This window comes from Mauremys mutica, chromosome 2 (assembly GCF_020497125.1).
Source record: "Mauremys mutica isolate MM-2020 ecotype Southern chromosome 2, ASM2049712v1, whole genome shotgun sequence".
Lineage (NCBI taxonomy): Eukaryota > Metazoa > Chordata > Testudines > Geoemydidae > Mauremys > Mauremys mutica.
This window is the reverse complement of record NC_059073.1, coordinates 165,478,783-165,492,233: the sequence shown is the minus strand read 5'-3', so window position 1 is coordinate 165,492,233 and position 13,451 is coordinate 165,478,783. Positions and strand designations below refer to the sequence as shown.

At 44.6% G+C, this 13,451-nt stretch overlaps 1 protein-coding gene across 8 annotated transcripts in view; it reads left to right on the top strand.

Annotated features, from left to right (window-relative positions):
* The window catches only part of MTRR (5-methyltetrahydrofolate-homocysteine methyltransferase reductase), a 129,007-nt gene that overhangs the window by 3,179 nt on the left and 112,377 nt on the right, over window positions 1-13,451 (top strand). For 3 of the 8 annotated variants that reach the window (XM_045003657.1, XM_045003658.1, XM_045003659.1), the window contains exons 2-3: window positions 5,206-5,355; window positions 10,779-10,932. The exons of 1 other annotated variant lie outside the window; for it this stretch is intronic. In XM_045003657.1, coding sequence (XP_044859592.1) covers window positions 5,212-5,355; window positions 10,779-10,932 — 298 coding nt within the window. In that variant the 5' untranslated portion in view covers window positions 5,206-5,211. Of the gene's footprint in view, window positions 1-5,205; window positions 5,356-7,484; window positions 7,658-10,778; window positions 10,933-13,451 lie in introns of those variants that run through there. 4 more of the 8 variants (XM_045003661.1, XM_045003662.1, XM_045003660.1 and 1 more) reach the window with 3 other exon arrangements.

Below are 13,451 nucleotides of genomic sequence, written 5' to 3'. Positions count from 1 at the left end.
CTGTTGTCAAGATAGCATGTAGTTTTACTAGACTAACACAGGTACCTTGACCTGTTCAGAGGAGACTCTTGGGAGGTGCACAAAGGGCCAAGTGCCCCTCCAGCAGCCTGACCAGATGGGGAGATGAAGGGGTGGGGCCAGAAGGGAAGGGGCGGGACCAGAGCCTCTTCCAGCCAGGCTGCCTGGGTTGCTGCCTGGTGCAGTTCAGTTGCTGACTGGGAGAGCGCCTGGTTGTGGCAGGCTGCCCCCCGCCCATGCTCAGCTTCTGGGGACAGTGGCTGAGCAAGCTGGAGCTCCCTCACCCCTCGAGCATGCTCAGAGTTGGCTCCTGTCCCCAGAAGTCGAGCCTAGGCAGGAAGCAGGCTGCTGCTGCCACCACTTCCTGCCCAGCCTCAGGTTCCGGGGACAAGAACTGACTCTAAGAGTGTGGGGTGGGGGGCTCCAACTTGCTCAGCCTCTGTCCTGGAAGCCAAGCCCAGCCACAGCCAGGCACTCTCCCAGGCAGTTGCTGTGCTGCACCAGGCAGCATCTAGGAGTGGCTCTGGGGCCTGGCTGCTAGGGAGAACAGCCAGAGGGAGCCAGCGCAGTTTGGGAAAGTTGTGGGGAGGCACCAGTCATCAATCAGTGTGTGGTTGACCGGTCAGTTCGTAACTTTGGTGTTCTGTACTTAGCCACTTACTAGCTATATGCAGAGAAGAAAGATGGATCCTATGCGCACGGCCAGGGAAAGCATTCTGGTAGAAATCCTGGTACGTGTGGAGGTGGGATTCTTACCAAGACATCACCCACTTCACTGGCCCTCCCTTCCTTAAACTTTTGCATCTGTTTAGTCCTATTGCCAGTAACTGGTTCAAGCCCCGTCTGTTGCCATCAGTTGAAAAACAAATCAGGCTGACACAAATGTCCGCAAGTTGAGGACTATGTACAGCTGGTATTTAGTTTATATGGATTTTTATTTCAGAGGCTTTTTTTCTGGATTGAATTTGATATTTTAAACTATTCACTTCTCACCAGATAGGTCGAATGCAGTGGTTCTCAACTATTTATCATCTGGACTGCATATGCGGCCTAAAATGTGTTACTTGGACCACAGGTTGAGAACCACAGCACCCCTCCCAACTGCCCCCCCCCACGTGCCTATTCCCAGCGCCCCAGCCCCCACCCAGAGACCCATCCATAGAGTGGGGCCAGGAGAGGACCCCGCTGCAGGGCTGGGTGGCAGGGCAGCACAGCCCCGGCAGCCTGGACCCTGGCATGCAGGGCAGGGCGGCCCCAGACCCCAGTGTGCAGGCAGGGAAGCCTGGCAACCCACACCCTGCCACGCGGGCAGGGCAGCCTGGCAACCCGGACCCCGCCACATGGGCCCTGTGGCCTTTAGCACGCAGCTAGGCCGCAGCTGTGTGCTAATTGGGTCACATACGACCCGCGGGTTGAGAACCACTGGTCTAGTGAGATCATTTGAGATCAGAGGAGTCTCTGATGAGTGAAAGTCTTGCCCCACAGATGGTTTCTGTATTTATGGAGCTATGGAGAGAAATGCTGATGATCCATGTTTACATTGTTGTATTCTGAGGTCCTAGAATACAAATATGCTTTCCACCTTGCTAAAGCTTAAATATTGATGTGTTTTCCATTCAGAATGATTCAAAAAGCCTTTCAGACAGTTACCCTTTAGTTCCAGTAGATGAGCTAATGTAGAAGAATATCAATATTTCAGCATAAATGTGGTTACATTGTGGCATCAGGCAAAGGAGTTGGCTGTCTCTCTCTTTGAGGATGTGAAAAGTAAAAGTTTAGACGGAACAGACACTTAGCCTCTTGAAATGCAATTTCACCTCATTCAGAGGAAGGGGAAGCCAATCAGGATTAAAATACAGGATTTGGATTTGCAGTCTGAATCCATATAAAATATTCATGTGGCGATATCACAATCAAATATCATGAGAGTTTTTAAAAAATCCAATCTTTAACATACATGATATACCCTATGTAATTCCTGTTGAAAAGGAAAAAAGGTAAATTTATACTTTTGTTTTGTGTGTAAAACTTATTTCTCACAGGTTGCAAATTCAGACAGATTTGTTTGAAGAGGTCTTCATAATTATTAATATTAAATTTTATGTAAAAATGTAGTATTTTAATACACCAAAATGCAATGAAAGGTTTATTTCTTCTCAGTAGTTACTTTTTCCATCATTTATGGGAATTGAGGCATGGTACCAGCACTGTACCACTAACAGTTATCTCTTGGTTCACCCACTCTAAGGCCTGGTCTACACTACACATTTATACCGAATTTAGCAGCGTTAAACCGAATTAACCCTGCACCCGTCCACACAACGAAGCCCTTTATTTCGATATAAAGGGCTTTTAATACTGATATCTGTACTCCTCCCCGACGAGGGGAGTAGCGCTGAAATCGGTATTGCCATGTCGGATTAGGGTTAGTGTGGCCGCAATTCGATGGTATTGGCCTCCTTGCGCTATCCCACAGTGCATCGTTGTGACCGCTCTGGACAGCAATCTGAACTCGGATGCACTGGCCAGGTAGACAGGAAAAGCCCCGCGAACTTTTGAATTTCATTTCCTGTTTGCCCAGCGTGGAGCGCTGATCAGCATGGACTGTATGGGAGATACTGGATCTGATCGTTTTATGGGGAGACAAATCTGTTCTATCAGAGCTCCGTTCCAGAAGACGAAATGCCAAAGCATTTGAAAAAATCTCCAGGCTATGATAGACAGAGGCCACAGCAGGGACTCAACACAGTGCTGCGTGACAAGCGTAACAGAAAGCTAAAGAATCAAATGGACGCTCATGGAGGGAGGGGGGACTGAGGACTCCAACTATCCCACAGTCCCCGCAGTCTCCGAAAAGCATTTGCATTCTTGGCTGAGCTCCCAATGCCTGAAGGGTCAAAAACATTGTCCCGGGTGGTTCAGGGTATATGTCGTCAATTTACCCCCCCCCCCCCGTGAAAGAAAAGGGAAAAAAAATAGTTTCTCGCCTTATTTCAATGTCACCGTATGTCTACTGCATGCTGCTGGTAGATGCAGTGCTGCAGCGCTGAACAGCAGCATCCCCTCCCCTTCCTTTCCTGATGGCAGACAGTACAAAAGGCTTAAAAACCGTCCTCATCATCCCGTGAGTGCTCCTGGCTGGCCTCGATAAGGTCGGCCAGGGGCGCCTGGGCAAAAATGGGAATGACTCCCAATCATTCCCTTCTTTAAGCTTTGTCTCCTGGAGAGGCAGACGGTGCAATAGGCTTGGTAACCGTCATCGCCAATTTCCAAAGCAGCAGACGGTGCAATAGGGCTGGTAACCGTCTCTGCTACCTTGCAGAGGCAAATGAATGCTTCTGTGTAGCACTGCAGTACCGCGTCTGTCAGCAGCATCCAGTACACATACGGTGACAGTGACAAAAGGCTAAACGGGCTTCATGGTTGCCGTGCTATGGCGTCTGCCAGGACAATCCAGGGAAAAAGGGTGCTAAATGATTGTCTGACGTTCTTTCACGGAGGAAGGATTGAGTGACGACATTTACCCAGAATCACCTGTGACAGTTTTTGCCCCATCATGCATTGGGATCTCAACCCAGAATTCCAAAGGGCGGGGGAGACTGCGGGAACTAGGATAGCTACGGGATAGCTACCCACAGTGCAAGGCTCCGGAAATCGACGCTAGCCTCGGTACATGGACGCACACCGCCGAATTAATGTGCTTAGTGTGGCACTCGACTTTATACAATCTGTTTTAAAAAACCGGTTTCTGTAAAATCAGAATAATCCCGTAGTGTAGACATACCCTAATTTATAGGACTACTTAAAGCAGTAAAGGTTTACTGTCACACATTACCTGCAATAAAACTGTGGAGAGCAATATCCTGTCTTATCGGTAGAGCACCAGACATGCAGTGCTTTTCCTTTGTACTGGACTGTGCTTGGTGTAGATCCTGTTTCCCAGGGGGAAGAGAGGAAAATGCAGTTGTCATTTTGTTACAGGCTTCAATATACCAAAGCATGTGAATCATAAATTGAGAGTCTGTTGTAATTGATCATGTGGGTGTACAGGGGGAAGATGCAAAAATGATGAGAAATCAGATCTGAGCATATGAAAAAAACTCAAAGACGACATTTACTTTAATACATGTTCAGTTAGCACAGTAACTATAGTCACGAGTTTTTACAGGAGTTTCATAGCAGCAACAAAATGGTGACACAGGAGATTAATGTACAAAGGGTTAATTTACAGTATATATAGAAGGTACAAGCCAGTTGTAATTTTTACTTGCCAGTTCCAGTAATCTTCCTTCTCCTGTCTAAAGGTGTGTTAGAATTTTGATATGCACATAAAAGAAAATCTTAAAAGAGAATAGTTTGTGTAAAGTAACTCTTTTTTTTTTTTTAATTAAAGGAGAAAACATAAATATATGCTGTGGCTTGTAACTCCCCTCTCCTCCCCCCCCCCCCAACCGCAATGTATATTTGGGGAGGGAATCACATTTTATGTTAGGGAATGCTTTGATCGCTTTAATATATATTCTCATTCTAAGGAAAAACATACTGATATTTTTGCTGTTATTAGAAATACTTAGTTTTTGAATCATGGTGTAAAGAATAATAATAAAGTACAGAGCCAAATGCTGAAGTCATTATTCCTGGAAGACACCTGTTGACTTCAGTAGATTTTTTACCTGTGTATAAGGGCTTTAGGATTTGGCCTACAGTGGCTAGAGCAGAATTTACTTGTGTTGAGAGAGCTTTTTTTTTTTAAACAAGTAACAAATTGCACTTGGTTGTATGTTTACGCTGTTGGCGTCACCAAGTGTACACCCATTTCTCTTACGCAAACTCCAAAAATACGTCAAAATATACACCAATTTTTTGTGGGAAATAAGGGATCATGTGACAAATAGCAGCATTCCTTTTTGTGAGAATCATTGCTCTGTTGCTTTGTTTCAAAGTAAAGTAAATGAAAACCCACATGAATATGGTGTGTTGCTGTCACCGACTGGTCCTTCAAGCCTCAGTCCTGCAAGGACCTTTGTGTAGGCATAGGTTTCAATCTGCATGGGACTCCCTCTAGTCTAGGCCCCTTGGTCTGCATATTTAATGTAAAAACCAGGTGTCTGTTTTTCTATAAATTGTCAGGCTTCAATTTCTTTGTATGAAGTAAACCTGCCTTTCCTTTTCCTTTCTGCAATATAGTTTAAAATGTGCTGTGAAATAAAGAGGCGGTTTTTGCTGCTTTATGCAACACAGAAGGGACAGGCAAAAGCCATAGCTGAGGAGATATGCGAGCAGGCAGATGCACATGGATTTGAAGCTGATATTCACTGTATAAGTGAGTCTGACAAGGTGAGATACTCTATGCTGGTTTGGAAAATAGACTTTTAAGAAATGTATTTTCCTCTTTTCAAAGCCAAGAATTCATTTATTGAAAAGAAAATAACTTTTTTGACAGACACACAAGTTTTTGGGAACCTAAAAGGGCAGGGAGGTGGGGTGGGGAACTGTACAGTCACAGGTTTGAATATGTCTTGTCTGGAGTGCTGTGCAATGACTGCTGCACTTCAGGATGGCTATACTGCATGGTGATGGGGGTTGAGTGCAGAGGGTAAGGGTCGTAGTTCTCAGGGCTGGTTGGTGAACATACAGGTGTTGGAGGCAGCTGGTGGTCGTGGTAAGAACCTGGATGCTGGGGAAGGGGGTTTCGAGCTGACATGGGGACACAAGGGAAAGAGCTTTGGGACAAGGGCAGCGGGAGGGGCGGGGGGGGCGGTAGTGCTCCACCTGCATGGCTACGAGCACCTGGATAGAGTCTGCTTGGCGCTCCGGGATGCTTATCAGCTGCTTTGTGCTTTTCTTCCTGTCCGCTGCATTTCTCTGGCGGATCCTGCTTTCCCTTTCCCTCCAGTCCTGCACTTTTTGATTCTCTGTGACAGAGTGCTGCATAACTGCTTGAAGCATGTCTTCTTTGCTTTTTCGCGGCTTCTTCCGGAGGTTTTGTAGTCTCTCAGCCGTTGATAACATGGGCAGCCGAGATCTCAAGGTTGCATCTGTAAAGGTAAAAATGCAACACTTAACAGAGGCAGCATTGTTTATACCAGACAGTTATTCCCCCGCAGTTAAAGAGGGTAACAGTCTTCACAATAGCATAATTTTCCCATCCCAAAGAGAGTGCACATAACGCACGGAAGCCCCGAAATGGTGAGTAAGGGGGACTGATTATTTCAGGGCTGTACTGTCCTCGGGCTTTCTGTGCGTTGGGGAAAGCAAACAGCTGCAGGGGGCACCTACACTGAACACTATCCCAACATTTTCCACAGGAGTTTATCCTGGAAGATATCTCGCTGCTGTGGGTCACCTGGGAAGCACGGGAGGGTCTTCTGCTGCAATGCGGATTCCGCCCTGGCCCCTATGCAGCTTGCCTGTGTCTTGCAATGGTCCCCCCACCCCTCGCGGCACAGTGGCACGGATGTGTTAGCCTGACTGGGACAAGGACCACAGTGGCTCTCCCAAGAAAGCTGCGCAAGTGCATTGCCCACGCTCTGGCTGAAACTTTTGAAGAGATTACCGAGGCTGATTACCGCGATGTGATAGACCACATCAATGCGCTGTTCTGCATCTAGGCATGCATGCATGCAGCCCTAACCCTCCCTCCTCTCCCGAAAAATTTCAGTCCTGAAAATAAAAGCTGCTTACCAGGAACCCGCTCCTCTGTTTGTCCTCCACCAAGTACCGGCTGCTGCGACTGGCTACCTTCCTCCTGGCTTGAGAAGAGCTCCTGGCTGCATGCCTCCTGGGACTCCGGGGTGTCTCCCCCCCACCCCAGTACCCTCACTCTCGCTTTCCTCCTCCTCCTTCCCCACCCCGCTCTGAAGTGTCCATCGTGGTCCTTGGAGTGGAGGTGGGGTCACCCCCAAGTATCGCGTCCAGCTCTTTGTAAAAACGGCAGGTCGTGGGGGCAGCGCCGGAGCGGCGGTTTCCCTCGCAGGCTTTGCAGTAGGCACTCTGCAGCTCCTTCGCTTTAACCCTGCACTGCAGCGCGTCCCGGTCCTGTCCCCTTTCCAGCATGGCCTTTGATATCTGCCCATAGGTATCATCATTACTATGGCTGGAGCGCAGCTGGGACTGCACAGCTTCCTCCCCCCAATACCTCTGAATGCCTCTGGAGGCCAATAACAGCGCTTTTGGTGGCCACACTGGCGGCGCTATAGTCGTTATTCCCCAGGTTGAGGTGGAGTACAACCAGCGCTGTAGCCAGGGAGATACAGCGCTGTATGTGCCTTGCAAGTGTGGATGGTGAGTGAGTTGCAGCGCTGTAAAGCCACCACCAGCGCTGCAACTCTCCAGTGTAGCCAAGCCCTCAGAATGATTTAAATTCTTTGGGGGTTTTGTTTTGTTTGTCTGTTACACCTATCTAGTAAAGAGTTCTATACCAAAGTGTTTTTAAGAACTCAGGAATCCCACACTCTCTGTTAAAGGTTGTGAGAGGACCAAATCCACACATCTGGGTCCTCCAACAAGAACAGAAAAGATAAAACTTGACATTCCTGATATTCCTGGGGAAATAAATAAGCAGAAAACAAAACCTGTTCTGGAAATCAGGGATGGGTGATATTTTCATGTAATCAAAGGAGCAACAGAGAACACAAAGGTAAACTATTTACTGTTCTCATGTCATCCTTATGGGAAGTACTACTTGTTTGGCAGCAGAGCTTCTACTTGTAAAAGAACACTTACTGTGTAATGTTACTTACAGTAGCACATCTTGTATATTTTATACACATTAACAATTCTTAATGGAAAGAACATAAAGCAAGCCCAAAAGGGGAGGGAGCCTCCAGTCTACTTCAGAGCAGTTGTCTCTTCCTTCCACACTGTCTACAGATTCATGTGGGGGCATCTCCAGGCCTGTTTGGCTGGAGGTGGCCTGCTACCGGAACAAGTCTGTTTTGTCAGACATGGCAAGTTGGCACAGAGCTGTGATTTACTGATGAGATGAAATGCTGTGCATATGTGAGAATTTTTTGATTAAAGTTTATTATTTGTTTTGGTAAGAGAAATAGACAATTTGTATAGCTTTGCAGATCTCTCCAGGGAGCAGCTGTATCTGAATGGAGAGGTCTTCTATTTGGCTAGGACAAATCAGGGAAAAATATACCAGGGCTAGGCCTAGGTTTTGTGGGGCTTGTGTGAAGTCCAACATGGGAGGCCCGAGGGGAAAAATTCCCTTGTGTCAGATCAGGGACTAACAGCTGGCTTAGACTAATTTTGCCAATAGGGAAAGGGGAATAACAATTTTCTGATGTCTCCTATAAGCACTTCCATGCAGCTGTGCATGCACACGCTCACCCATTAAGGCAAGGACGGAGCATGCCCCATGCCACCTCTTCTCTTTTTTACCTCCTGACTTTGCACTTAGAGGGTAGCACAGAAGCCAGCATCCGAGAGTGCAGGGAGAGAAGGTCTTGACCTAGCATTGGGCACTGAGGAGTGACCTCAGCTGCAGGGTGGCATATGGCCTAGCAACAACAGTTAAGCTGCCAAGGCATCTCTGATGCGTTTATGGTATGTCTGCACTGGAAAAAACAAAAAATAACCCCTCCTCCTCTCAGTGCCAAAGTCTACATGTTCAGGCTTGCGGGGGTCACACTACGGCAATAAAATAAAATAGCTGTGTAGCCATTCCAGCTCATTCTGGAGCTCAGGCTCTGAAGCCTTTGGTAGGAGGGTAGGGTTCGGAGTTCAGAGCCTGAGCCAAAACCTCTGCATGGCTATTTGTAGTGCTGTAGTGTGAGCCTGAGTCTGTAGACCCAGGCTCTGAGACTTGCTGCTGCAGTGCTTTTTTGCAGTGTAGACATACCCTTAGTGACTCCAATGGGCCTGCTACAGGGATAGTTCCGAAAGCACTAAAGGGAAGGGATTTATGCCATAATGTATGTGCATGAGACTTCAGCAATGTATCGAAAGGTCTTGATTCTTCTGTATAGTATCCCAGCCCTCTTACCCAGAGCACGTCCCAAGGGTTTGTGGTTCTGCAGAGCTGTATGTGACTTAATGCCAGCCTTGCCAACCTTGCCTGTGGATTGATGGAAGACTATTTTTAAGCATCATTTTGATTCTGATATGTACAAAGAAAAGATGTTTTGTCCTCATTGTGGGTTTATTCCTGCACAGCTATATTATAAACATTATAGCTGGCTTCGTCTGAGGGGTTGAGTTCAGGGTGTAAAACAGCATCTGAACAGAAATACATTTCAGTTTTTAGTTTTACAATTTATATTGGAAACAGCTAAAACAAGTTATTTGAAAAGTTGCGGGGAAAAAAAGTCATGATAGATCTTGTTTGCTTGCCTTCATTCATAATTTAGAAATTTTTAGAATTATATAATGGGACTGGGTCTGTGCGAGTGGTGTTTTTGTGTGCCTTGAGAAAGAGGTGGAAGACCTAGAAATTTACATTATTATGGGTATGAAAAAAGTCCCACAAAATCTTAAGTTCTAAATTAAGACGTAAGACTGCCCTTATGATAAGACCTCCTATTGTCTGTACTATAAATGCTTAAATTAGGAACTAGTAGCCTGAGCTAGATACTGTACGTCTGTGTTGTAACCATTATTTATAACTTGTCATAACCTTAATATTTAGATTTAAACATTTTGTTTAAATAAAAGCACTTGGAACATGTTTAAATTAAAATTGTCTTTTTCATGTGAACTGCTAGCTGTTCATGTGATTCCAAACTTACCCTACAGGGATACTTCAGAGGATGTAGATATCTGATTAATCAAACTGACAGTTGATATGCTTTTGCCACTAAGCTCACAGTGCAGCTGCAACCACTTTTTTCTTGCTATGTACAACTTGACTCATCAAACAAGCTGAATTGTTTTCACCTGAGAATTTCAAATGTATGTAAATAAATACCAGAGTTGATTTAAGTAGTTATTGTGAAAGCAACATATAACACTTAAACAAACAATCAGTTAAAAGGGAAATATGCAAAAGATGCATTTTCCAAATGATAGGTGGCAGATACTGTAAAGAGCCACATTTTCAAAACACCTCATCTTTGGATATGCAAGTAATGATGTGCTCAGAATTTTGCCCTTAATTGATTGGCCATACAAATGGTGTGAGATTAAAGACTTGTTGAAAATTTGACCCTAAATGTGCAGATTCCATTATTTTACAGGATTAGTATGGATACCCCTGTATTGCTTTCACACTTTACCCCTCTATCCTGTTTCATAAGATTTTTGTAATGTTACTGAGTGCAATTTTTGTTTTTTACCATACTGCAAGACAGTGCTGTTTACATCTTGTACAAAAAGAAATGAACTCTGATCTGTTGTGTAACACCACTGGCATTCTTTAGGTTAATTATACATACATCATAGAGTTAAGATGACCAGGCTGTTCAGACTTCTGACATGAGTTCATGCAATCTGATAGTCTTTTTCTCGTTTCTTCTTCTATACAAACTGTTTCACATGTTAGAATAGGTTAATAAACAAGAGGTTACAAGCACAAAAAGTAATACAAAGTGAGAGAATGTGTTATTCCCCAAATAAACTTAGCATTATTTAGAAGGCTTACTATGGTCTCATGCAGATACAGAAGAAGAGAGCATAAAAATGTGGGGTAGGGAGGAAAGTGAGAGACCATCCAATTGTAAAAAAATAACACTGCCAGGATCAAATCTTTGACTTGACTATAAATGTGTATTGGGTTATTCTTTTTAATTTGCCTTTTTTCCCCACTCTTTTTATAGTATAATCTGGAAACAGAAAAGGACCCTCTTGTTATTGTTATTTCCACTACTGGTACTGGAGACCCTCCAGACACAGCTTGCAAGTTTGTTAAGGAAATTAAAAACAAGACCCTGCCACTTGATCATTTTGCACATCTACGTTATGGATTGTTAGGTAATACAATATTTCCTGTGTCCCCTTTTCCTGTACTTCTATATCAGTATCAGAAATTAATTTGTCACTATATTATCCGCACTGTAGTGTGGTATCATTTTAAAATAGTAAATAAGCCTATTCATAGTTGTGAAGGTATAAGGGATACCATTTGATTGAGGTCAGAAGCCAGTGGCTGGCTGACTAGCACTGCTGGCTGTGCCTGGTAAAAGATCTGCAGCTTAATTGGCTGATTCTCATAAAAGGAAGAGCAAGAAATGGAGAGAAGGAGCTGCAATACCTAACAGAGACTGGAGCTACTGCTGGAAGGAGCTGTTCCCTGAAACAGAAATGAACAGAAGGGAGACTGAGAAGTTTTGATCTTATTTGTTGAGGAGACTTGAACTAAAAGAAAAAGAACCGTAACAACTGACCCTGCTAGAAACTAACTTCCCTAGAGATGGTGAGACAGTTCCTGGCAGAATTCCCCATGGGTGGGTGGGGGCTCAAGAAGAGTAAGCCAGGGTCCATCCAAAAGAGAATGCTATGAGACAGGCCCCAATCTCTTACAATACAACTTATATTATTAGCTGATTTTGTGTGTAATAATTGTGAAGCAGTATAGGAGGAATTTGTCATGAAAGTGATTCAAAATTAAAATGTGATTTATCAATTTAATATCCATTGGGCATCCTGGGGGTGAGAAGTAATTTGAGACTACAACTTGAGATAGGAAGTGTGGGTTTGGAAAATATTTGTATTACCAAATTTATAATACATTGACTGTGTCAGTTTGGAGATGTGAAAGTGTAAAAAAGTCAGTGTTTTTTTTTTAATGAAAATTCTTAATACTTGTGCCATGACCTATTTCAACAATAGTGAGAAACATCAAATGGCTTTTGTTAATTAAGCTACAGTTAAAATTGTTAATACTTGTCAGTAAGTTAATGGGGAAAAATCAAAGAATATTGAGGTATAAAACCAAAACCCAGACAGTTCTGGAAATGCAAAAGTTCATCTGAAAAGCTTTAATTCCACTACCAGACTGCTGCTGACTGTTCAATCTGCATTCAACTATCAGGCTAAAAAACTTTGCCATGTGTATTCTGAAGTTTATTTTTAGTTATGAGAGTTTTCTGAAGAGTATAAGAAGTATGCAGCCATAGTCATATTAATTCTGGAGAAGATACTGTATTTATTACTCATTGCAGATGGACAATTGAGAATGTGAAACAGAGCACTGATTTTTGTAACTAATTTCATGTTTGCTAGCTATATGTGTAATGACATCTTTAAAACTAACAGTATACCTACTGAGAGGGGACATAAGTTTTCAAGTACATAAAAGGTTGTTACAAGGAGGAGTGAGACAATTTTTTCTCCTTAACCTTTGAGGATAGGACAAGAAGCAATGGGGCTTAAATTGCAGCAAGAGCAGTTTGGTTTGGACATTAGGAAAAACTTCCTCTCAGAGCAGTTAAGCAGTGAAATAAATTGCCTAGGGAGGTTTTGGAATCTCCATCACTGGAGAGTCCTAAGAGCAGGTTAGACAAACACCTGTCAAGATAATACTTAGTCCTGCCATGAGTGTAAGGGACTACCTTAGATGACTTCTCAAGCTCCCTTCCAGTCCTAGGATTCTTTGTGAATAGTGGGGAGAGATACTATAGAATCATAGAATATCAGGGTTGGAAGGGACCTCAGGAGGTCATCTAGTCCAACCCCCGGCTCAGAGCAGGACTAATCCTCAGACAGATTTGACCAGATCTGTAAATGGCCCCTTCAAGGATTGAACTCACAACTCTGGGTTTTGCAGGCCAATCCGCAAACCACTGAGGTATCCCTCCCCCATAAAAATTCTCTTTCCCCCAGATGGGACTTGAACCCACAATCCCTGGTTTAGGCGGCCAATGCCTTATCAATTAGTCCACTGGGGCTACCATGAAAAAAACCCTTTGTTATGGTAAGTGCATCTTTTACTGTGGCCTCTCTAGCCATTGAGAAGGCAGTGAGAACTCCTAATCACAGTGTAGTTAAGAGCAGGTAGTCTCTCTGACCCTGTGCTGGATCAGTATCTTTACTAAGGGTTTGGCTACACTTGCAGCTGTACAGCACTGGGAGTTAAAGCTGTCTTCATACAGCTGTGTAGGGAAAGCGCTGCAGTGTGGCCACACTGACAGCTACCAGCGCTGCAGTGTGGCCACATTTGCAGCATTTGCAGCGGTGTTGGGAGTGGTGCATTATGGGCAGCTATCCCACAGAGCACCTCTTCCCATTCTGGCGCCGTAGGTTGTGGGAAGGGGGCGGAGAGTGCGGGTCATTCTGGTTCCTGTCCCAATGCCCCATGATGCATCGCTTCACATCCCAGCAATCCCTGTGTTTCCGTCCAAATTTGGCGCCATCTTTGCACGGTTTCAGTGCAGCGCGATTCTGTGTTCCGTTTCGGTCTGTGGGAAATGGAGCCCGAACTGCTGAGGAGTATGCTGACGAATCTCGCCAGCACGTCACGTTTGGCAGTTGAGCTATTGCTTAAGATCCAA